Below are 22,544 nucleotides of genomic sequence, written 5' to 3'. Positions count from 1 at the left end.
CAGGGTGCCTGGTGCTGTGAGGCAGCAGTGCTAGCCCACAGTCTGTAGAGGAATAATGGTAGACCATCCTCTACTTCCCCATTGTTTGGTGCCACCCTTATATTTCCAATTCTAGTCTGGATTTATTTCTAACCAGAGAACAAACAAACAGACCACTATTTACCCAGTTCACACAATCCTCCATCCTTTAGTTTCATTCCGGTTGGACACAAGCAGGTGTACCTTGGCAATTGATCGATCTGTGGACCAGGAAGACAGAGGTACTTACAGGCTCCATTTTCCAATTCCTCATTGCACCAGTTTTTACCTGTTGAGATCAAGATTTTCAATTCAGTAATAAGGTCACAAATGTTTTGATAACAAAAGGGAAGGCTCAAAACTTTAGCCTATTGAATACAACATCTAAAAGGCTAGAAAGTAAGTGTCATTTTGCATTGCAAGTGGTTGCTAGTCAGATTCACATTGACAATTCAAATTGGTGCACACAGGTAGAAGGAAAGTTCACTAGAAGCAAAAACAATTGGACAAACCCAGCAGGGCTGGCAGCATCTGTGGAGAGAAAGCAAGATTAACCCTTCTTCACAGTTGGAGGAGTTTCTGGAGAATCACTGGACAGAGTTGAGTTGAGTTTTCTTCCCACTGATGTTGCGAGACCTGCTGAGTTTCTCCAAACGTGTTTTGTTTTAGACTTTCAAAAAATGCAACTGGTTTTAAAATATGCATTAGATTCAGTAGATACAAGTTCTGAGCAGCAGATACAAGGCTAGTTCATATCTACAGCATTAACCAAACTTGGTCTTCAGTTATTGATAGTTTAAAAATTATATCTTCAGTTCTACAACAAAGAGTCATAATACTAAACTCCAAAAATCAAGGAGCAACATGATTAGATTCCCTACCAGATGGTTGTATTAAATCATGATAAATAATGACATCATGAGGTTGAAGAAGATTGGAAACTAAAGTCATGACATCTGTGCCTGTATATTTGTTGGCTCCAAAAATGGCTTCATTTCTTTCATCAGACCAGAATACATGATCCTGAAATAAGCAAAAATAAACTTCATACCCTCATGACAAAAAACTTTGATCTGTTCTGCTAAGTGTTGTACACAATAGGCAATAACACCAATATGGTTTAGAGTAGCTCAGTTGTCCCAGGAGTGGCAGAAACAAAAGCAGGTGGGAGTACACACCATTGATATTCTGTTGGAGGTACATCTTGTCTTATCTGCCTGGAATTTTTATCCAAATTTTCCAAGCCACTGCCAGGAAAATGGCAATTCCCTACCTATCCAATCTGTTTTTCAACCCCAGTAGCATCAGGAACATTGTTTCAACTAAAGCTGCACATTAAAGGCTACTGCTCTAAAGCATTGATGGGTGGAGAACAAAAACATTCCTTTCGAAGAATGGTGGGGGGGGGGGGGGGGTTGGGGAAGAAGAGGGGAGAGAAAAATGAAGTGGTCAAAGGATTGCAGGAGGTAAAGCCTTCTGACCTTACTCTTAAGGCTAGTCTCTCTCTCTCTCTCTCAAAAAAAAACAGATTCCAGCTCCAAGTGACCCCTGATTTTCAGACATTATATATGTCGGGGTATGGCTGGGGACTACTCCAGGGACCTGTTTAGGTCAAACAGATTTAGAGTGCCAGCTCATTTCTTGCACTCACCAAGTTACTAAGTCATTGATCCCAGAAATCTGGTCTTGTCCACCCTTTCCATTTACGGAGATTTAGAGGCATGTCTAGCTTCTCATTCACACCACTATCATAACTGATACCTTTTTCCAAATGCAGTGCTCAAGAGTCAGGTGCCACTTAAAATCCTTTTTTAAAAAAACTGCTTAAAGACCAAACAGTAGATAAACTGAAGTGATGTTAAAGGTTCTGCATTTGTGAAAAATTGCAAGAGCTGGCTTTGTAGAACAGTTGAATGCTAAAAATTATAGGTTATGGCCAAATAGTATTTTGCATTATTCTTCATAAATGAGCTTCAAGAGGGGGACCAATAACTATACAACATTTAATATAGTGAAGTCAACATCAACATGCTTAAAAGGAAAAACTATTTTCACTTTGATGGCTAGAGCTGAGCCAATTATATGGATGAGATTTGTTGAGCAAAAGCTTTGCTCACGATACAATTGCATTATTTTCCAAGAGATTGATTGATCATTACAGAACCAACACCCACCAAGGTGCTTCAGAACAATCCCTGAATCACCGAAGTATGGTCAAAATCTAGAAACAGTACTCGCGGTTGAATCTTCGACCTTGGTCAAAAAAAGTGACATTACCTCAAATAATGTGACAGCAAAAGGATGAGCAAGGAACTCCGGTGAATAAAGCACTGTTCTTTGGTCTTGTCCATTAACATCCACACTGGACAATGTGTGAAGTTTTGAGTCAACCCAGTACAGACGGCTGTTCACAAGATCTGTGGATGAAGTTGAAGGATTAGCAGCTAACTCCTATTTGGAAAATATAGGTCATTTACCAGCCAGCCCACTTACCAAGTGCGATGCCATTTGGTGACTCAATCTTGCTGCCAACCAGAAGCTGCCTATTGACGCCATTCATTCCTGCTTTCTCTATAGAGGATGGCTCACCCACATCTGACCAATACATGAACCTTTGAATGACAGACACCATTTAGTCAATTAGCATTCAATCTAGTCATGAATAAAGTTTATAAAACTCCATTGTATTTTTTCAGCAGCATTATGGTTAAGCTTAAAGAGTTCAACCTGGATAAATGCAAAGTGATACATTTTGGAAGGTCAAACGCAAATGCTGATTATAGGATTTAAAGACCGGATTCTTGGTAGTGTGGAGGAACAGAGGGATCTGGGTGTGCAAGTACATAGATCCCTCAAAGTCCCTGGTGAGGCCACACTTGGAATATTGTCCAGTTCTGGTCACCCTACTATAGGCAAGGGCAACAATAGCCAGAAACTTTTCCCCAGGGCAGGATTGACTGGTACAAGGAGTCAGCTTGAAGATATTAGGAGGGTATAAAAGGAGATGTCAGATGTAGGTTCTTTAAGCAGAGAGTTGTGAATGCATGGAATGTGTTGCCAGCTGTGGTGGTGGTGGAAGCAGTCATTAGGGACATTTAAGCGACTGCTGGACATACACATGGATAGCAGTGAGCGACGTTTCAGGCAAAAGCCCTTCATCAGGAATAAAAGGCAGAGAGCCTGAAGTGTGGAGAGAAGCTAGAGGAGGGTGGGGGTGGGGAGAGAGTAGCATAGAGTACAATGGGTGAGTGGGGGAGGGGGTGAAGGTGAAGGGAGGAGTGCATAGGTTAATTTTACATTAGGATTAAATCTTGGCACAACAGTGGGCCAAAAAGGGCTTGTTCTGTGCTGTACTTTATGTTATGTTGATTTAGAGATGAACCCTTGGTTGAACAAAAAACCCACAATCTCAAATGGGAGAAACAAAAAAGGACAAGATTTCATAGTTGTTTCAAAACCAGGAAGTGTTTATTCATTTAAGCCTAAACATTAAAAATGCATTCAGGCAGCCTAATGCCAACTTTTAGGTCTGGGCTTATGAAACATTTCCACATTTATGGAACCATTGTTAGAACATTCCCAATTAGATTTGATCTAAATTTAACTCCGGTAAGTAACTGGAAATACTGAAGTAGTTCTGAAGACTTTATACAAGCCTCATGACCACATTCCTTTTCATCAAAATATCTGACAAGGATTTGTTCTTTAATTACTTTGTAGAAAAATTGGTCTTTAGATCAACTCCAAAACCTCTGGCATTTGATCACAAATCAAGAGAGTTTTTTCTAAAAGAGCTGAAGTCACCAAAGTGAAACTTAAAATCAAAAAAGTAGAATTAGAAAATTTCATAATTCAAACACTAGTTCTACAATGTGTAGAGTCACATACACATCACTAACAGAATTTTGGCAAGAGGCTGGTATTGTTAAAATGTTCTGTAGAAGTTAGTGTTCAGATTACATGGAGCCCCACAATCAGTTTGTTACAAAAAGACTGAATGAGTTTGCCCTCAAATATAAGTGATATAATGACTCACTGTTGTACAGGAGGTAAAAACAATGACTGCAGATGCTGGAAACCAGATTCTGGATTAGTGGTGCTGGAAGAGCACAGCAGTTCAGGCAGTATCCAAGGAGCAGCAAAAATTGACGTTTCAGGCAAAAGCCCTTCATCAGGAATAAAGGCAGAGAGCCTGAAGTGTGGAGAGAAGCTAGAGGAGGGTGGGGGTGGGGAGAGAGTAGCAGAGTACAATGGGTGAGTGGGGAAGGGGATGAAGGTGATAGGTCAGGGAGGAGGGTGGAGTGGATAGGTGGAAAAGGAGATAGGCAGGTAGGACAAGTCCGGACAAGTCATGGGGACAGTGCTGAGCTGGAAGTTTGGAACTAGAGTGAGGTGGGGGAAGGGGAAATAAGGAAACTGTTGAAGTCCACATTGATGCCCTGGGGTTGAAGTGTTCTGAGGTGTTCCTCCAGGCGTCTGGTGGTGAGGGAGCGGCGGTGAAGGAGGCCCAGGACCTCCATGTCCACGGCAGAGTGGGGGGGGGGGGGAAAAAGGGAGGTGTTGAAATGTTGGGTCACAGGGCGGTGTGGTTGATTGGTGCAGGTGTCCTGGAGATGTTCCCTAAAGCACTCTGCTAGGAGGTGCCCAATCTCCCCAATGTAGAGGAGACTGCATCGGGAGCAATGGATACAATAAGTGATATGGGTGGATGTGCAAGGAAAACTTTGATGTGGAAGGCTCCTTTAGGGCCTTGGATAGAGGTGAGGGAGGAGGTTTTACAGATCCTGCGGTGGCAGGGGAAGGTGCCAGGATGGGAGGGTGGGTTGTGTGGACCTGACTAGGTAGTCAGGCAACAAGTTAACAAACTGCCTATTACTATCATGCAAGACAACCTTGTTAGCCAGGTTTTAGGTAAACTCCAGGTTTTCCAACCTTTACCACCTGAAAATTAGACTCCAGGGAATTGTGATTAGTTGCAGTAAGCTTACGTGACAGAATACCAGGCTTGTCTTCAACAGTATATCTCCATTTCCCATGACTTCCAACATCACTCACCCAAAAACAAGACCCTCTATGGATTTGATCAAAACCTGTACATACAGTTCTAGTGGGGGGGAAAGAAAATAAAACAATTTACCCAGTTAATGGATCAACTGCCAACGAAGCTGGTTCTCTCAGGTCAGTATCAAACAGAGTCTTCCTTGAAGTTCCATCAAATGTAGCCACAGAGATCATTCTGGTACCACGATCAGTCCAGTAAACATGCTTGTAGATCCAGTCCACAGCAATCCCCATAGGAATACCTACATTCTCAATAACTCTAGTGATACCCGTTTTGCTTTTCTCTTCAGACATGAACAAACTAAGGAAGGAAAGGGAAGGAGGTTGTCAAACTTGGCAAGAATTTCTAAGGACCAACATTAAAATATGCCCTCTTAAATCTTTTGTTAAACCAAAAAGTGAACTGCAGTAATGAAAAGGTCTCAATTTTAAAAAGTTGAGTAAACAGATTAATAGCTGAAAATGTGTTGCTGGAAAAGCACAGCAGGTCAGGCAGCATCCAAGGAACAGGAGAATCGACGTTTCAGGCATAAACCAAATACTTATACTATAATTGCTGAAATGCTGTAGGGTAAAGATGAAAATGTGCTGTTAAATTAATCATGATGCTAAATTTAAAAAAAAAAGACAAACTGCCCTGGAATACCCAAAAGCAGCAATGACCATCTGAAAGGGTTTCTGAAAAAACCTGCTGTAGTGATTATTACCACCAGATTAGTTACCTGAAGATTGCTTGCTGACCCAAGTCAACCCAAAAGATTTGCTGTTCTGAAATGTCAACATCCAACGCCACTACATTTCTCAGCTGGTCAACTACTTGGGTATACTCTTGGTGATAGAGCCCCATTTTTCGAATATCGTGACGATTAGTAAAGATCAGATAAGGCTCTTTGTCTAGGAAAGAGAATAGACAAGGATGAAACTCAAAACATCTGAAAGAAAAAAATATTCAAAAACAGCCTTCAGCAATGTTCATATTGAATGACATTGTGCAATCTAAGCTGAACTTTAGCTTTAACTAGAAATAAAAATTCACAGCCATACAAAAATGTGCAGAGATCTACATTTGTAGTTTTCCCTTCAGCTTCTGCATGCCCCAGCTCTGTCCACAATGCAAAGATCAACACCTTTAGTTTTCAAGTAGGTCAACTACACAGGATTATAAATCTGTGCTAGTCAGTAAGTAGGTAATGGTTTGTATCCCAACTGGAGCTAAAATACTTCCAGCCAATTGAGTTTAAGCAAAACTGCCTCCACTTAATGGGCACCACCATGCCTCCTTCAGTCTCAGACAGAAGTGTAATGTGTTAATCCAATCTTGATTCCTTGTACAATAAGTGTACCATTTAGATCCTGACAGTTGCATTGTTCACATCTGAAGCGAACAGGTTTCCTCGACAGACTTCTCAGCTCAAGTAGCTCCTCAGAAGGAGGTTGTGGCTTGGACAGGGATTGATGCATCTTTAGCCATAGATGAGGTCAAAGAATAGCCTATGTTCCTTTCAAATGGGAAACAGGGTCAAAGTTATGGACAGTCAGTGCTGTAGGGAAGAGAGATTAAGGACATTTGGAATACAAATTTTACCCACATTTGGAAAAGAATGACTTTAGGAATAATCAGCATGATTTTATGTAGGAGTTGTCTCAAACCTGAGGTTAAGGCAGTGGATGGTGTCCACATGGACTTTAGTAAAGCATTTGACAAGGTCCTGGATGGTGGGCTGATCCAGAAGATGACATCACATGGGATCATGGAAAGTTACCAAGTTGGTACAAAATGGCTTGGTCATAGATTAGGATAACTGGGGGTGGAGTGATTTGCTGACTGGAGGTTTATGATCCATCGTGTTCTGGGACCTGTTTGTAAAAAACTGTTTGGATGAAAATGCAACTGATCACATAGTAAGTTGTAGATGAAGAATTGGTGGAGTGGTGGATAGTGAGGAAGGTCATAAGATTACATCGGTCTATTAGTTCAATTAGGAAGCTGGGCAGAAAATGGCAAATAAATTTTGGGATGTCAAATGAGAGGATAATATATAAATGGCTGGACCCCTATTCAGGAGGGATCATAGGGTACATGTCCCCAACTCCTTGAAAGTGGCAACAAGTGAATAAAAGTGATAAAGACAACATACAGCAAGCTTGCCATCATTGGTCAGGGTTGCAGAAAGTGTGGTGCTGGAAATACACAGCTGGTCAGGCAGCATCCAAGGAACAGGAGAATAGACATTGAGCATGAGCTAGTCATCAGGAATCTGCTGGAGACCTTGGGCTCAAGACAGACTCTGCTCCTTGGATGCTGCTTGACCAGCTATGCTTTTCCAGCACCACACGGATCTCGAGCATTTGTAGTCCTCATTTTCTCCTCCTTCATTGGTCAGGGCATGGAGTATAGAAGAAGTGAGAGACATGTTGCAGCTATACGACTCCAGATAGGCCACACTACAGAAGGAAAGAGGCAGATTTGGAGAGGGTCCAAAATAGTTTACCAGAACATTTCCTGGATTTAAGGGCATCAGCTGTAGAAGAAAAATTGGATTAAATGCAGATGTTTGTGTAAAAACCAACAAGAGGGACAACTTGATAGTTATACAAATTGGAGGGGCAAGGAAAGGTTAGGTAGACTTTCCTCAGGGTGGAAAGTGTCAAATACTAGGGGGTATAGGGTTAAAAAAAGTGATGGGGAATATTTAGGAGATTGAGGCAAAGCAGATTATTGGATATCAATGTTTAGGATGTATGTAGACAGAAACAAAGAGGGGATTCAGCCCTGGTGCAGGTAGATGGGATTAATTTAGAATGGTACAGCAGGCATTGGGCCTGTTCCTATGCTGTACTGTTCATCCAAGTGTTAGACTGCTAACTCTTTACCATGTAAAAATGTAACTTCAAATTAACCTTTTACTTTTCCACAAGGGGAGAGACTGGGCCAGTGATAATACAACAGCATGGACCATTATTAACCACTGCAAGTTAAAGGGCACTTGTGAATTCCCAATCTGCTATTCACGAGGGGAGTAATGGGGTAACGTTACATTCTTGACAATGTTGAGTTAGGCAGAAAGTTGGATTTTATTTATTTAAAATTCACTCAAGGATGGAGGAGGTCACTAATGAAGCAGTATTTATTGTCCATCCCCAATTCGAGAGCAGTTAGAAGTTAAACCACATTTCTATGGGTCTGGAGACAGATGTAGGACAGACCAGGTAAGGATGGCAGCTTCTTTCCCTGGAAGGAGGGACTTGGGTTAGCCAGGTGCTTTTTTTGGACAATTGAGTGAATTATTCACTATTAGACTCCCAATTCCAAATTTTTATTGCATTCTAAATTCTAGAGTCTGTCATAGAATCCAAACCCAGGTCCCCCAGAACATTACAATCCAAAAACACAGGTAATGATCAGTACCACCACTAGGTGGTTGCCTCCCCCAATTACAAAGCAGGTGTGTGTGTATTTGAACTTTTGATTGACCAAACAATTAGTCGTTAGGAACAAAAACCTTTTACATCAATACAACTCAGCTCAAGCCTGTTTGCTACAAGTGAGAGTTACTATACCTGTCAATCTTGACCCTTTTTGAAATCCCACTGGAGACTAGAACAGAGCAATCTGCATTCTTCCCAGAACCATGAACACTCGCAAGCAAGTCACTTGAAACATTTTACTTGCCTCCAACTGCCCTGCAGCTTTGATTAGTTGTATCCAAGCGATATCCTGCTAAGCATTCACATTTAAAGCTTCCGTTTGTATTAATGCAAGTTTGACTGCAGACTCCAATATCTTGACATTCATCAATATCTGAAAAAAAACCAAGAACACTTGTGAATGAGGCAAAGACTTTGATATGTCTTTTTCTAGCTGGCTACATCTAGAGAACTGGAATTCGAGAACGCAGTGGTTATGCTGCAGTTGTACAAAATAGTGAGATGCCACTTGGAGTGCGACAGCAGATCTGGACACCACATCTCAGGAAGGCTATATTGGCCTTGACAGAATAATAACTTTACAAAAATGATACTTTATTTCAGAGGTTAAGTTTGGAGGAGGGATTGTACAAATTAGGCCTTTTTTCCTCCTTCAGATTAAGCTGAAGGAATGATCCAATTAACATCTTGGAAGACTAGCCAAGACAGTAGATAAACTTTTCACCGATTAGGTATTCTCAAAACAGGGCCATATTGGACACTAAGGGCCAGATGATTCAGGAGAGAATTCTACACGCAAGGTACTGGATGTTCAGAACTCTTCCATAAGTAGTGAATATGGAATCAGTTCCATTTTTAAAAACTGAAGGCAAGTAATTTGTACTTTTTAAATTAATGGGGTGAGTGCATTGCTGGGTACACCAACATTTAATTGCCCAGAAAGGCAGGAAAGTCAGCCACCTTGCTGTGGGTCTGGAATCACGTAGATTGGAGTAGACAAGGATGGCTAATTCCTTCCCTAAAAAAAAAAAGGACAATGGTAAACCAGATGGGTTTCCATTTCTATTTGCTAAGGTACGGCGTACATTCTTCTCAGACAAAAGGTACTCCAACATTGTTAGCTAGGGAGATCCAAGACCTGACTTAGTGAAGGATAGATTTCTGGGAGGGGATTGTTAGGGGTACTACTGGGTTTGTTTCTTACGGAGGTAGTCAGTTTACTAAAGCAAAAACAAAACAGGCCAAGCTATCTATGCAAGTAGCTATTTTATGTTCTACAGCCACTACAAAGGCTCTTGACTGACTAATACACAGCATCTTACTAATCTATCTACAGAATTTGTGGTTGTTTCAGTAAACTTTTGGGTCAGTTATGATCCGATGTGGAAGATTAATGGCAATTCAAGGTACCCTTCAAGGCATTGATTTTGCTATTGCTTGCTACTTTAGGATATCTAATACACTGCAGTCTTGAACCAATAGCTAAATTACACTTTCATAAATCAATCTGTATTGAGCAAATCAGTACAAAATTACCTGCACATGTTTTTCTATCGACCAACTCAAAGCCAGTAGGGCAGATACACTCATAACCAATGGCCAGATCTCTGCAGATGTGAGAGCAGCCTCCATTGTTAACTTGGCACTCATTTAGGTCTGGAGAGAAAAAAAAAGACAAAAATAGCTTTATCTTCCAGACTCAAAAATTGGTTCCAAATTTAACTATGTATAAATGGGTTTAATGGTCCTGAATACTTTTTGAGGGGAACCACATTCAGTCCTGAACTGAGTGTAGAGTTACAGGTAGACAGGGTGAAGGTAGAGTTTGGTACCTTGCCTTCACTGAGTATAGGAGTTAGAGGTAGAGGTAATGTTTCACTGTATAGGGGATTGGCATGGCCACCTGAATACTGCATACAATTCTGGTCACCCTTCTTCGAAAAAGATAAGGCCTGATGTACAGAAAAGACTAAGTGGCTGTGATTGGAGGGTTTGAGTTATAAGGAGGCACCGAACAGGCTGGTGCTTTCCTTCCCCCACCTCCCCCCTCCCAGGGAGTATTGGAGGAGGGCTGACCTTATTGAAGTTTATAATGGCCAGAAAAGCACAGAGTGAATAGCAAAGTCTTTCCTTGGGTAGGGGAGTTCAAAACTAGAGGGCACAGGTTTGAGAGGAGAGATTTAAAACAAGGGACCTGAGGGGCAACTTTCAGAGGACAGTACATATACAAGATGAGCAGGAAGTGGAGGAGGTGGGTACAATTACAGCATTTAGTAATTGTATCTGGATAGCTAATGTTGATGAAGGGTGAGGGATATGGGCCAAATGTAACTAGATCAGTTTAGGATATGGTCAGCACAGCAGAGTTGGTCTGGAGGGTCTACAACCACACTGCTCACTACAAGTACAGAACTACAAAAATTGTTGTTTTCTCCTGGTGAGTTTGTGGTAGAGCACCTTTTACAGGTTTGAAAACTAGTACACTTCTATACAGGTTAGCTATGAGCAGGAGCAATCCTGTGCTTTTAACAATTGCAAGTAAGCTAGTTAACCAATTAATGCACTGAATCTTGTCAATTTAAAAAAGGAGTGCTCGCAAGTATACCAACTGAGCAGAGGTTAAATGAATTTTGCTATCCTTTGTTCTGCATTTTAAAGTAGTGTTTGTTACAACCATCCACTACTTTTCTCCATTTGACTTCTTGGATACATGTAGCCTAAAGCCAAGTAATCAATTAGTGGTTTCCAACTAACAAGCAGGTTGATTTGTTGACTGGTTTTAAGCCACTTGTTTACAGGCTCCTCTCACTCACCCCTGACCTAAGTGTTTCCTCCACTACCCTCCCCTGTCGCACAGAGACCTTCCTAGCAATTTGCTCAATGTCTTACACAATTTCACTGCTCCAACTAGGTGGTTTCTTTCGTGCATTAAGTGACCATGCAGCACCAAAACGATACAGGAAGAGGGGACGATGGCAACATCTTACTAAAAACTCTATTCTCGGCAACTGTTGATTCAAAAATCAACCTCTGAAGAGGCCTCAACATTGTTATGCGAGTAATAGTAACTCAGTCACATTAAAATCATTGCTATGAAAAAAGGATGATACTATCCAAAAGTAGATAGCGTGAACTCCATACAAATATCAGTCTCATCTGAAGTGGGTTATGGAAGTGCCAGATTAATTCATTACAAGTCACCCACGTAAAAACAGGAAGTTACTCCATGTAACTGAGGCAGTTGTGTGCAAGCCAAAGATGTACATGAAGGGAGCTTGAAGTTACCAAGCCCAAAAAAAAGGTTAAAGAAACTCAGGCACTTTACCAAAATCTTAAAGTCAGTGTGCAAGAAATAAGGGGAAAAGTTGCTTAAAACAAGTTAAAGCTGCAGTATATATAAAAAAAAGGACAAGAGTAGGGGTGAAGGTGGGGGGGGGGGGGGGGGGGGCGGCGGTATGGGGAAGGAAGAAGCTATCTAGCTGAAGCCACGCTGCCAACAGGGAGCAGAAGAGTCCAAGGCAAAAGGAAATGTGAACATTTTTGTCAAGCAAATTTGGAGGTGGGAGGGAGGCATCAAGTCCTCATGGCAAATCAATTTGAGCAAGTTGCTGGGGAGTGGGGAGCAGAAAGTCAAAAACTATGAGAACAGGAATGGGAGATTTAGTGCAGAAACAAAGCACTTGATGAATTGAAGGAAGGATGGGAAACTGACCAAACAGATGGATTGTGGCAGATGCAGGAAGGCAATTTAAACAGAAGAACACTGCCACAGGATCCCCAAGTCTAAGCCAGATAGCTCAATACAAATCCCAGCTGCTTCAGAGGTTTTATAACTGATCAAAAATAACCACATTTGCAGGGTTTCTTGTGGTACAAGGACAATGTCTGTACCTCTAGACCAGGAGGCTCAGGTTCAAGTCCTACCTGCTCCAGAGTATTTAAAATCTGAACAGGTAGATTAGAAAATATCCTACTACAGCGATGAAACATGGGAATATTTCAGAACTTAGTTTAAGTAATTCTGGCTACAGAACATTTAGAAAAAAAAAGTCCTTACGACAGTATTTGAGGGGCTCATCACTCCAGTCCTTGCAATCTTGATGTCGATCACACACTTGGGTTAGAGATATACATTCTCCATTTTGGCATTTGAAGTCATCAGGTCCTGTGCATTCTGAAGGTAAACAAACTAGGTCAGCACCTTAGAATGGAGATGGAGAATTAACAGTGGACTCACGACACTTACCATTCTTACAGTTCAACTCATCACTGCCATCAATGCAGTCTGGAAATCCATCACATTGGCGGCTTTCTGGAATGCAGCTTCCATTATCACAAGGAAGATAATCTGGTCGACATGTTATAGGAGCTTTAAACAAAACAAACATCCATTTGTCAGTTCATTGGCACTCAACCCATTAAAAGGAATGTAACAGCTTAAAATATTTATGAAAATAAAGTTAGTCAGCCTGCCATGAATCAATGCACAAGCCTAAATTAGAACCTCATTTCCAGGTAGTCAAACTCAGTATCTTGCTAATACCACGATTTAAATTCTATTTTAGGTTTAAAAAAATTCAAACAGCAGGCCCAGTTGACAAGTGCCAGCTCATTGCAAGTTAAATTTAGTGCATCTAACTATTTATATATGCATACCAAGCCAATGTTATTACAAATCTTGGAAAGTTGAAGGATACTGGCTACAAACAGCCAAAATGTTACACTTGCATAGAACACAAAGCTGCATGACAAGTCCAGTCTGTTGCATTGGGGAACCATGTGGTTTGGTAAGGGGGGGGGGGGGGGGGGAGGGGAATGTTGGTTTTAAAAACATAAGATATTGCAGTATGGCAAGTTCTTTGTTCCCTCATCTAACACCTCAATTCTATTCAGCTCACTGGAAGAACCAAACTTCCAAGCACCTACCACATGAAGTGAAGTTATTGCAGAAAGACAGACCCAGGGAGCAAGAGCGGTGTCAGGAGATTGGGAAACAATAGACAGTGGCTGTTCAAGTAGGTAAGGGCAGAGGTATGCCACAGTTCAATGCTGAAGCTTCAATTGTTTACAATTAATAACTTGGATGATAGGTACAGTTGCCAGTTATCCTGAAGATGGTGGGAAGTATAACTGTACAGAAGATACACAGGAGGTTACAAAAAGTATGGGCCAAGATGTAGCAGATTAAGTACACAGTTGGATAACATGAAATTGCTGAGAAAGAGCAGTTTAAAACTAATGAGGGATTACAGGGCTCACAATCCATTGGAATTTGGTTGTCCTTATGGAGGTGATCACAAGTGTTTTGTATTTGTGATTAAACAAAAAGTAGGATTTTTGTTCCATTATAAAGGACACTGGTGAGGCTACATCTGGCATGACATTAGAGGAAGGAGACTTAGTAGTGGTTTTAAGAAGTTGAAAGTAATACTCAAAATTAAAGAGGAATTGCTGTGTCGGAAAGTCATTTCTGTTGCTCTTAACTATATCTTCCATGTTCAATCCAAAAGGGGTCCTGACATTTACGAGGGGATTGATATTCCCTTCTGGAAGGATCACTTAATAAGTCAGGGGCTCAGTCATTTACAATTAGGTAAAATTTCTGGATAGTCTGAGTGGACTTCCTGCAGAGCTGATAATGCAGAGCACTGAAATACTTAAAAGCAGAGGAGATAGACAAACCCCCTGAACCTGCTGCAATGCTTGGTCAAACATCCAATACCACTTTTTTGGCATGCCCTGGAATGGCTCACCCTCCTGTGACCCACCATCCATCATATCCTGCTCCTTGGAATGTACTAATGTAAACAGAGTACCTCATTCCCCAGCTCCACAGATTCCACCCTTTGTCCTTGAGTGACCCTGCCCTTTCCCTAGCTATCCTCTTGCTTATGATGTGAAAGATAGGACTAAGGGAAATCCTAAACTGTGTGCCAGACATTTTTGCCAAAAGCTTAAAGGATTAGCTTGTGGCTCAGCCACATTAGCCTTCATTAAAAGTGGATTGTTTCAGAGAAGTTAAAAATATAAATGGACTTATTCAAAATCTCATTTGAAGGAGAGAATCTAGAAGTCTCTAAAATCAGACTAAACTGGAATGGAAATTGATCAGATGATTGGTCCAAAATAATCTGAAGTGCTGGATGCCATCTATATTAGATTATGTGGACAGAATGTCAGCAGTACAGACGAATTCAGCTTGGAGCAGAAGACATAAGCAAAGATTGAGAAATGTTCCTTAAATTACCCTTAAATGAAGGCTTGCCATACACTTCCACTGGGTAGTGGAGACAAGATAATGACTTCTTTAACTGCATAGTTCATTTCCAAGTGTAGAATGAATGCAGATTAACTTCCTACTTATACACTAACTTTCACATTCTGCTGGTCTTCCACTAAGATTCTATTCAGAAATAAAGTCATTGAGAAAACCGGTGGCATCCTAAACAGGTTTACACAAACTAATTGAAGTGTCAACAATCCACACCATTTTATTAGCACAGCTAACCAAAACCTGAAGCTTTCTACCCTAAAAAGATAAAACAAAAGTTGGAGAAACTCAGCAAGCCTTGCATCATCTGGCGAGAACAATTTCAGGACCAGTGACCTTTGATTCACATTTGCTGTATCAGATTTCCAGTATCTGCAGTTTGTTTTAAAACAGAAACTTGACCACTTACGACAGTTAACTTCATCACTTCCATCTTGACAATCAGCATCACCATCACAGTACCATCGACTATGGACACATTCACCAGAGCCACAATAGATCTCATCAGGAGGGCAAGTCACAGGAGGAAGGGGATGCCCACAGAGAACTGGAGATTCATCTGATCGATCACTACAATCAACGTTAGAGTCACAAACCCAGTGCGAAGAGATACATTCAGAATTGTTACACTGAAATTCATGTGGCCCACAGGAGATTGATGTACAGTTCTCCTCATCACTTCCATCACCACAATCATCTTCACCATTACAAACAAATGCCATGGAAATACATCTGGCACTGGCACAGGCAAATTCTTCTGTGCTGCAAGTAAGGTTGCCTAAATATGAACGAGACATTTAAGTATATCAAAAGGAGTCAGTCAACAATTCACAACATCTAAATGACATGCTATAAATCTAATCCAAATCTGTTACAATATTATATACATTTAGGCACAAATGCTAATAAAAACAGACTACATCCTAACTGGGGCTACTCAAGAGGAAAGAGGTTTCAAATTTGTAAACCTGAAATACTGCAGTGTTATTAGATCACGTTCAGATGGTTCAAAGTTTGAGATCACCAAAATGTTTAAAGAAAGCTAGGAAAAAAGCTCCAAAAATTGGTCAAATGTTAAGGCAAAGTCATTGTTCAACTGATGTATTATATATAAGCCATATAAAACTCAAGTGTCAAGATCAAAAGGAAAGACTTTTGGTGGGTTAAAAAAAAGAAATCTACTTACCACAACCATCTTCATCTTTGCCAGTATCACAATCCTCTACTCCATCACATTTCCAATAAACAGGAATACATTCAAGGGACCCAGGGCCACAGCTTACCTCATCAAAAGCACAGAGGCTCATATCTAGAAAGAGCACATTGAAGCAAGCATCTTTATATTTGTAGAAACTTTGCACTTGTGGACAGTAAATTAAATTGAAAGAGACAGATCAGCAAGGTCCACAGTGAGTAATGTGGAGGCCAATAGCCAGTAGCAAGCTTTGCAACGTCAGCATTTTATATTGCCTGCTAATGCTGAAACCCAGTATGAGATTAGGTACTCCACTCTTCAACATCGTAGGATCAGTGGGTGAAGCTAAACTTAAAGTCACCTCAACTGCTGGAGGTGTAGTAAGATCAATGAACACTTTGATGTGCAACAATTGCTGTAGTGTAGCAAGTATAGCAGCCAGTTTGCATACAGCAAGTTCCGATAAACAGTAATGAGTATAAACCCTGAGAGAGGAGGGACAAATATTGGCTTCAGACATCAGGATAGCTCACCAACTTATCCTGAAGATTAGTGTCAGATTTTCCACACCCATTTGAGGGAGAGGAAGACATCTGTCTGACATGCTATCCAAAAAAAAAAAAATTAAGAGCATAAACTCAGGACACTTACCTCTCTACTGAATGGGCAGGGGAAGTCTACCCTCTGGCTCAAGGGTTTCATTCTTTTAGATGTGATGCCAAACTATTTACCAGAGAAAAAGAGTGTTCAAAACAATTCTTGCTTGAGTCTTGGTTTAAACTCTACATTAATGGAGCAGCCCATTACTTGGTACACAACTCAAACATTGGAGAGATTGAGACTTTTGAATCTTTGATTGTGCTTATCAGGATAATCTTAAAGGGGGCATCTTCAAAAAGATGGGCTACTTTGGGAAAACCAGAATTATACAAAAACAAAATCAAAAAGGACATCATTCCAACAATACTGAAATCAATAGGGGTATAAAAAGAAACAAATACATAGCTAAAGATGGAAATTAATGGAGCTAAACCCCAATTCCCCAGACCAGCTGGGGTTCAGAGGATTTTTAAATTAGCTGCAGATGGAAGCCCCAGACGATTTGGTAACAGCCAACATGACACCCATATACACAAAGGGAGAGAACAGGCAGCTATCGGCCAGCTAGCTTAACATCTGTCTCCAAGAAAATGCTAGAGTTTATTATAGAAAAGAACATCAAGAGTGTACCAAAATCAAGTGGAGTCAATAGGGCTTCAGGGAAAATACATGGCAAGTTTTAGTTTTTTTTGAAGGGGGTAAAAATCAGGACAGAGGGGAAGGAGTAGGTGCAAAATTTGAATTACCACTGAATGCTGTAGAATTAAGAAGGGTTTTTCCCCTGGTTTTAGAGATAGAGACAGGTACTGAGCAGTCTATAAGAACTTGAAAAGCCTTGGGGTGTTTAAAAACAAATTGGAAGGCAGTAAATCTCTCCCAACTCTACTTTGAAATAGTTTGATGTTCTTCCACTGGGATTGGAGATTGCAATGAGAGAGACAAACAGAATCTGGTTTCCTTCCCTTCCTTTTAACTTTGTTACATCCACTATCACAATGTTCTTCCCTTCCCCCACTTCAGCAGGACTGTTCTCTCCTGTTTGGCACTTAAACACCATTGATGAAGGACTTTTGCCTAAAACACACACTCCTGCTCCTCGGATGCTGCCTGACCGGCTGTGCTTTCAGCACCACACTCTTGACACTGATCTCCAGCATCTGGAGTCCTCACTTTCTCCCACTTAAACACTGTTCAGCCATTCACATGCAGCTCAATCTGAACCAACATCCTTTCTTGGCTGCACTTCATCCTCCACTATTACGAATGCTACTCCCCCTTCCAAATCTGCTCTGATGAACAGACTCAACATTAGCTTACTCTCACCAGAGGATGCTGCCTGACTCACTGATTCCTTGCATTTATTTCCTAATTTGCCTTTTGCTAGGAGGTGTTTGTGGGATGTTAACACATTAGAACAGTTAATTATTGGAATATTTAGCAGAATACTACTAAACTACAACAAAAGAATTAGAGTTTAAAGTGTTTGAATGAAGTGCTTTACTTAATTGAATAGTTTGACCAATTGAATTGTATCTGGAATGTAGCACCTAACATTTACCTTTCAAAATAAAAATTTGGTCTAGCTACTTTGACATTTTGAGGGGGTGTGGTCTGGGCCATAATACCATGTTAGGTTTGATAAAATGGTATGACAATGCTACTTAGAATAAAACGCTAAGGTTGGGATGGGAGGGGGGCTAGGACTGGCCTGGGGAAAGTGTCATTTCAGCCAATCATCGCAGACACTGCATTAAAATGTTGTAGCTTGGATAAGTGGAATGAGCATACTTTGACAAATAGGTACAAAAAAAAAAGCGGCTAACAGATTTTGGCTGATTAAGCAAGGATTCTGGGTAATCCGAGATGGAGGATAGGAAAAATGGTGGCCTTAAGAACTGCCTTAGTATTTTAGGTGTTGAAGGTGGTGGTTTCTTTGAATTTCAGCAGTGGTTACTGTATTAACAGTTGCATTGTTTTGGAACTTTTTCTCAAAAGATCAAAACAACAGCATTTAAGAGAGAAATACAAGAGTGGAGACTACACGGTTAGCCAAAGAAATCTACACTGCTGACAGACAGCAGTGAATCTGCACAACTACTGCCTTTGTTTTTGAGTTCAAGTATCTCTGGATGTTAGAGTTTAAGAACAAAGTGAAATTCTGCCAGAGGTAGGAGGCTGGTACAAACAAGCAAACTCAATGGGTATATGAATAGGAAGTGTTTAAGAGGGATATGGCCAAAAGCAGGCACATCTACCATTTTTGCTTAAAGTCGATTTATGTTGGAAAATTACAGAGAGATTAAAGAGAGACTTCATTTCAGAATGAATGGAATAAGAGATAGGGATGTTTTGCTAAAGAAATACTTAGGCTACAGCTGGGTGTATTGAACTGTTCAGTCCCCTAATGCAAAGGCAATCTAGAGAGGAATACAAATTTATTCCCAGGTATGGAGGGGATTGTCTTAAAGAAACGGTCTGTACCTCAGTTAAGAAGAGCTGACTCAGAGCTTTAGAGGGTAAATGCAGAAGCTCATTTTCCCTTATGGTAGTTTTAAACAAACTTTAAATCTCAGTAACTAGTTGACCATTTAAGATGGGAAAAAAGTGAGGACTGCAGATGCTGGAGATCAGCTGAAAAAAGTGTTGCTGGAAGAATGCAGGTCAGGCAGCATCCAAGGAGCAGGAGAATCGATGTTTCAGACATAAGCCCTTCAGGAATGAGGAGGGTGTGCCAAGCAGGCCAAGATAAAAAAAAAGGTAGAAGGAGGGCCATTGGGAATGATAAGAGGTTAGGGTGAGGGAGATAGGCTGGAGAGGGGGTGGGGGCAGAGCGATCAGGAAGATGATTGCAGGTCAAGGCGGCGGTGCTGAGTCTGAGGGTTGGGACTGAGATTGGGGGGTGGGGGGCGCGCAAGTGAATTAGAAAGCTGGAGAAATCTGCATTCATTGCCAGATCATGGCGACATGACACCTGGAGGAAGAACACATCTTCTGCCTAGGAACCCTCCAACCACAAGGGATGAATGCAGATTTCTCCAGCTTCCACATTTCCCCTCCCCCCACCTTCTCAGTCCCCAACCCTCCGACTCCGCACCACCTTCTTGACCTGCAATCTTCTTCCTGGCCTATCGCCCTCACCTCAACCTCCTACCTATTGCATTCCCAACACCCCCTCCCCCAAGTCCCTCCTCCCTACCTTTTATCTTAGCCTGCTTGGCACACCCTCCTCATTCCTGAAGGGCTTATGCCCGAAACATTGATTCTCCTGCTCCTTTGATGCTGCCTGACTTGCTGCGCTTTTCCAGCAACACATTTTTCAGCTCATTTAAGATGGGAGCTTCAGGTACAGTGAAACTCAAATTTGTTTACTGCAGAGGATTGCAAAGGCTGCCATTAAAAAGGAATATTCAAGGCAGAAATAGATTTTTAAATATCTAATCAAATTAATCCAGGACACTAGCACTGATTATTCAGATCAGCCATCTCATTGGTGCAGATTCAAATGGGAAGTCTACATCTTATCCTGGAAAAGAAGGGCAAAGCTTCAAGTTTAAAAACAGTTAACTGTAGTATGATGCAGATTTCTTTAACAGCTACCCAGGTGGTATTTCAACCATCAGGATGCTGCAGAAAAAGGGGTGGTACCCACCACAATTCAGACATTTCAGTATTACTGCAGCACCAGTATGCAGGCTGTTCAGTGATTATGCAAGATGGCACATTCCTTCTGTAGTTTGTAATAGGTAAAGTGAGCCAGAGTCTGGAAAATGCAAAAAAGGTAGTTTTGCTCTTATGCAGCACTAATCCTCCTGGTAACAATCAGAAGTGGTTTTATAGTGTGATCAGTTGTGCTTGTAATGTGGCCATTCACACAATTAGGACTACTCGTTTTGTACAGAAAATGTGAAATCTTCAACATTACGATCTTCAACCAGACAGACATCTTGTGGAGCCCATAGTTCATGTTGCCTTCTCCGTGATCTCAATTAGCTAATCTGAACTAATATGGAGTTAGTTGGATGTGGTGTTTTGCAGAGTGAAAAAACCAGAATGTCAGCAACATATTTTCAAGAGTTGTTTCATATACTGTATACAAACATATCTTAGAGGAGAGTACCTGGTTTAGGTACCAGACAGAAACTGAAATGGCTGGTTGGTGAGGGTTGGTGAGGTGGATGGCTAGTGCTCTCAGTATTTAAGCAGTTTGGACACAAGGAGAAAAAGCAAACAGTGAGGTATTGCAGTTAGTGTCTAAGCGGCTCACTGGCCAATCAGACAAAACACTACCATTTTGTTAGAGATCCATGAAAGGAATAACATCTATTGAACTAACATCAAACTAGCTATCCAAAAGTTAAGTGATGCTAAACAAATTTGTCATCTTAAAATAAAGGGAGAATTTGTTAACCCCTAAAGAAAACTGTGGATGCTATAAGTCAAAAAAACAGATTGCTGGAAAACTCAGAACTGTAGAGAGAAAAATCAGTTACTATTTCAGGTCCAGTGACTCTTCCTTCAGGATGAATGATTCCTTTGTAATGATCATACAGACTAAAGTGTTACCTTAACCATTCAAAACAGCAAGATCAAAACTACCTTGAGTTTGAGTGGTTATCCAATGCAATGTGGCTATTCTTTTACAGTAAAAAAACGCAACAGCAAATACTTACAACATTCTTCTGGGATTTCATCAGATCCATCTTCACAGTCAGCATGGCCATCACATTTCAGTCTGAGGGGGAGGCATTGTCCATCAGGACACACAAAGGCTGTTGCTCCACACATTGTGTCACCTACCAAAGAATAGTCAATATTTTAATTAGGCCTTAAATTTTAAAGTTAAGAAAATCGCAGGATTTAAACAGTCATGAACATCTGCTCAGAGGTAACACTGTGGCTGAATACATGTACCTGCAAGTGTTGTATACATATAAAATCAGCATATTTAGATCTCTCACCTGGAACTAAGACTCCCTACCTCTGAACCAAGAGACTCATCACGAGAGCCCTACACATTGTGCCTGAACAAGCAGCATTAGGCAACCCATACACACTACATTAGTCAGAGCAAATCTAAAACAGAGGTTCAATACTTAGTTGCTGAACTAGTATTTACTAGAACATTAGCACCAACTGTGAAAAGAGTTTAACAATACTTCACCTTAAGCTATATTAAAAAAGGTGGCTATTCACAACCCAGAACATTAGTGTTCAACATGCAGGTGTTAAAATTTGAATCTGAAAGTAATTTTAAAAGACAGAAGTTGAAAAACAGAAGAAAATACAGGATTCACCAATTCAGATGCACAAATCTATAAAGTGACAAAAGATCTTTGTGCAAGTTTTTGAAATGATTGTGACATTAAAAAGTTTAGGAGCAGCCCAAATCTTTTGTGAAAGTAATAGATTTTTAAAAATACCTCCCCAGTCATTTTCCATTTTTTGATTTTGTCCATTGGATGTGTTGCTGGCTGGAATTACATGTGTGTAATTGTCCTGGAGACAATAGTAAGCTGCCATTGTAAGCCAATACAGTTCTTGGAGTACAGCAAACATTAGATTGTTATTAGGAAGGGGGTTACAATCCTGGTATTCAACAAGGAAAGAATAGCATAGATAGCCAAATTGGAGGGCACGTGGTCTGGAGGGGAACTTTAGGTGTTGTTTTCATTCATGCACTGCCAGAGATCTTTCAGAGGCAAAAGCTGTAGCTTTGGAAGGACCATAGAAAAGAAAAAGGATGAGGAGCCTGGGTCAGTCACTGCAATGACTCTTGTGGATGGTACACTGCTGCTGAAGGGAATGAATATTGATGAATGTATATCAGATGGATACTTTGTCAAAGCTACACCAAAGTGTATATCCACTCCAGACACCTACCTTGTGCATGTTGGGTAGGCATTAAAGTGTCAGGAGCCAGGATACTTGCCTCCATAATCCTAGTCTTTGACCTGCTCTTTTAAAGATTGT

General features: G+C 40.9%; 1 protein-coding gene across 1 annotated transcript; it reads right to left on the bottom strand.

The window, feature by feature from the left end:
* Nucleotides 1–155: 155 nt before the first annotated feature.
* LOC148151815 (very low-density lipoprotein receptor-like) lies at nucleotides 156–22,509 on the bottom strand. The gene is made up of 14 exons (XM_087992931.1): nucleotides 22,455–22,509; nucleotides 21,245–21,367; nucleotides 15,966–16,088; nucleotides 15,189–15,557; nucleotides 12,755–12,877; nucleotides 12,566–12,697; nucleotides 10,045–10,164; nucleotides 8,753–8,881; nucleotides 5,802–5,973; nucleotides 5,156–5,380; nucleotides 2,512–2,630; nucleotides 2,296–2,435; nucleotides 900–1,041; nucleotides 156–307 (listed from the first exon to the last, which is right to left on the bottom strand). Exons 1-14 carry the CDS (start codon nucleotides 22,507–22,509, stop codon nucleotides 156–158), a joined length of 2,124 nt encoding a protein of 707 aa, XP_087849057.1.
* Between the last annotated feature and the right edge of the window lie 35 nt (nucleotides 22,510–22,544).

The sequence above is a fragment of the Chiloscyllium plagiosum genome, unplaced genomic scaffold, assembly GCF_037043375.1.
Source record: "Chiloscyllium plagiosum isolate Xiang-an unplaced genomic scaffold, Cpla_swu_hap1 HiC_scaffold_2, whole genome shotgun sequence".
Taxonomy (NCBI): Eukaryota; Metazoa; Chordata; class Chondrichthyes; order Orectolobiformes; family Hemiscylliidae; genus Chiloscyllium; species Chiloscyllium plagiosum.
This window is presented reverse-complemented; position numbering and strand designations above follow the sequence as displayed.

Bases quoted from the DNA above. Each gene is read 5' to 3' on its own strand.
- LOC148151815 (XM_087992931.1), bottom strand. From the start codon at position 22,509: ATGGAGGCAAGTATCCTGGCTCCTGACACTTTAATGCCTACCCAACAT. The intron at 10,165-12,565 runs GTAAGGACTTTT...TTTTCTCTCCAG, and splicing joins TGAGCCCCTCAAATACTGTC to ACCTAAATGAGTGCCAAGTT. The intron at 5,974-8,752 runs GCAAGTAAAATG...TCTCTTTCCTAG, and splicing joins AAGCTGCAGGGCAGTTGGAG to ACAAAGAGCCTTATCTGATC.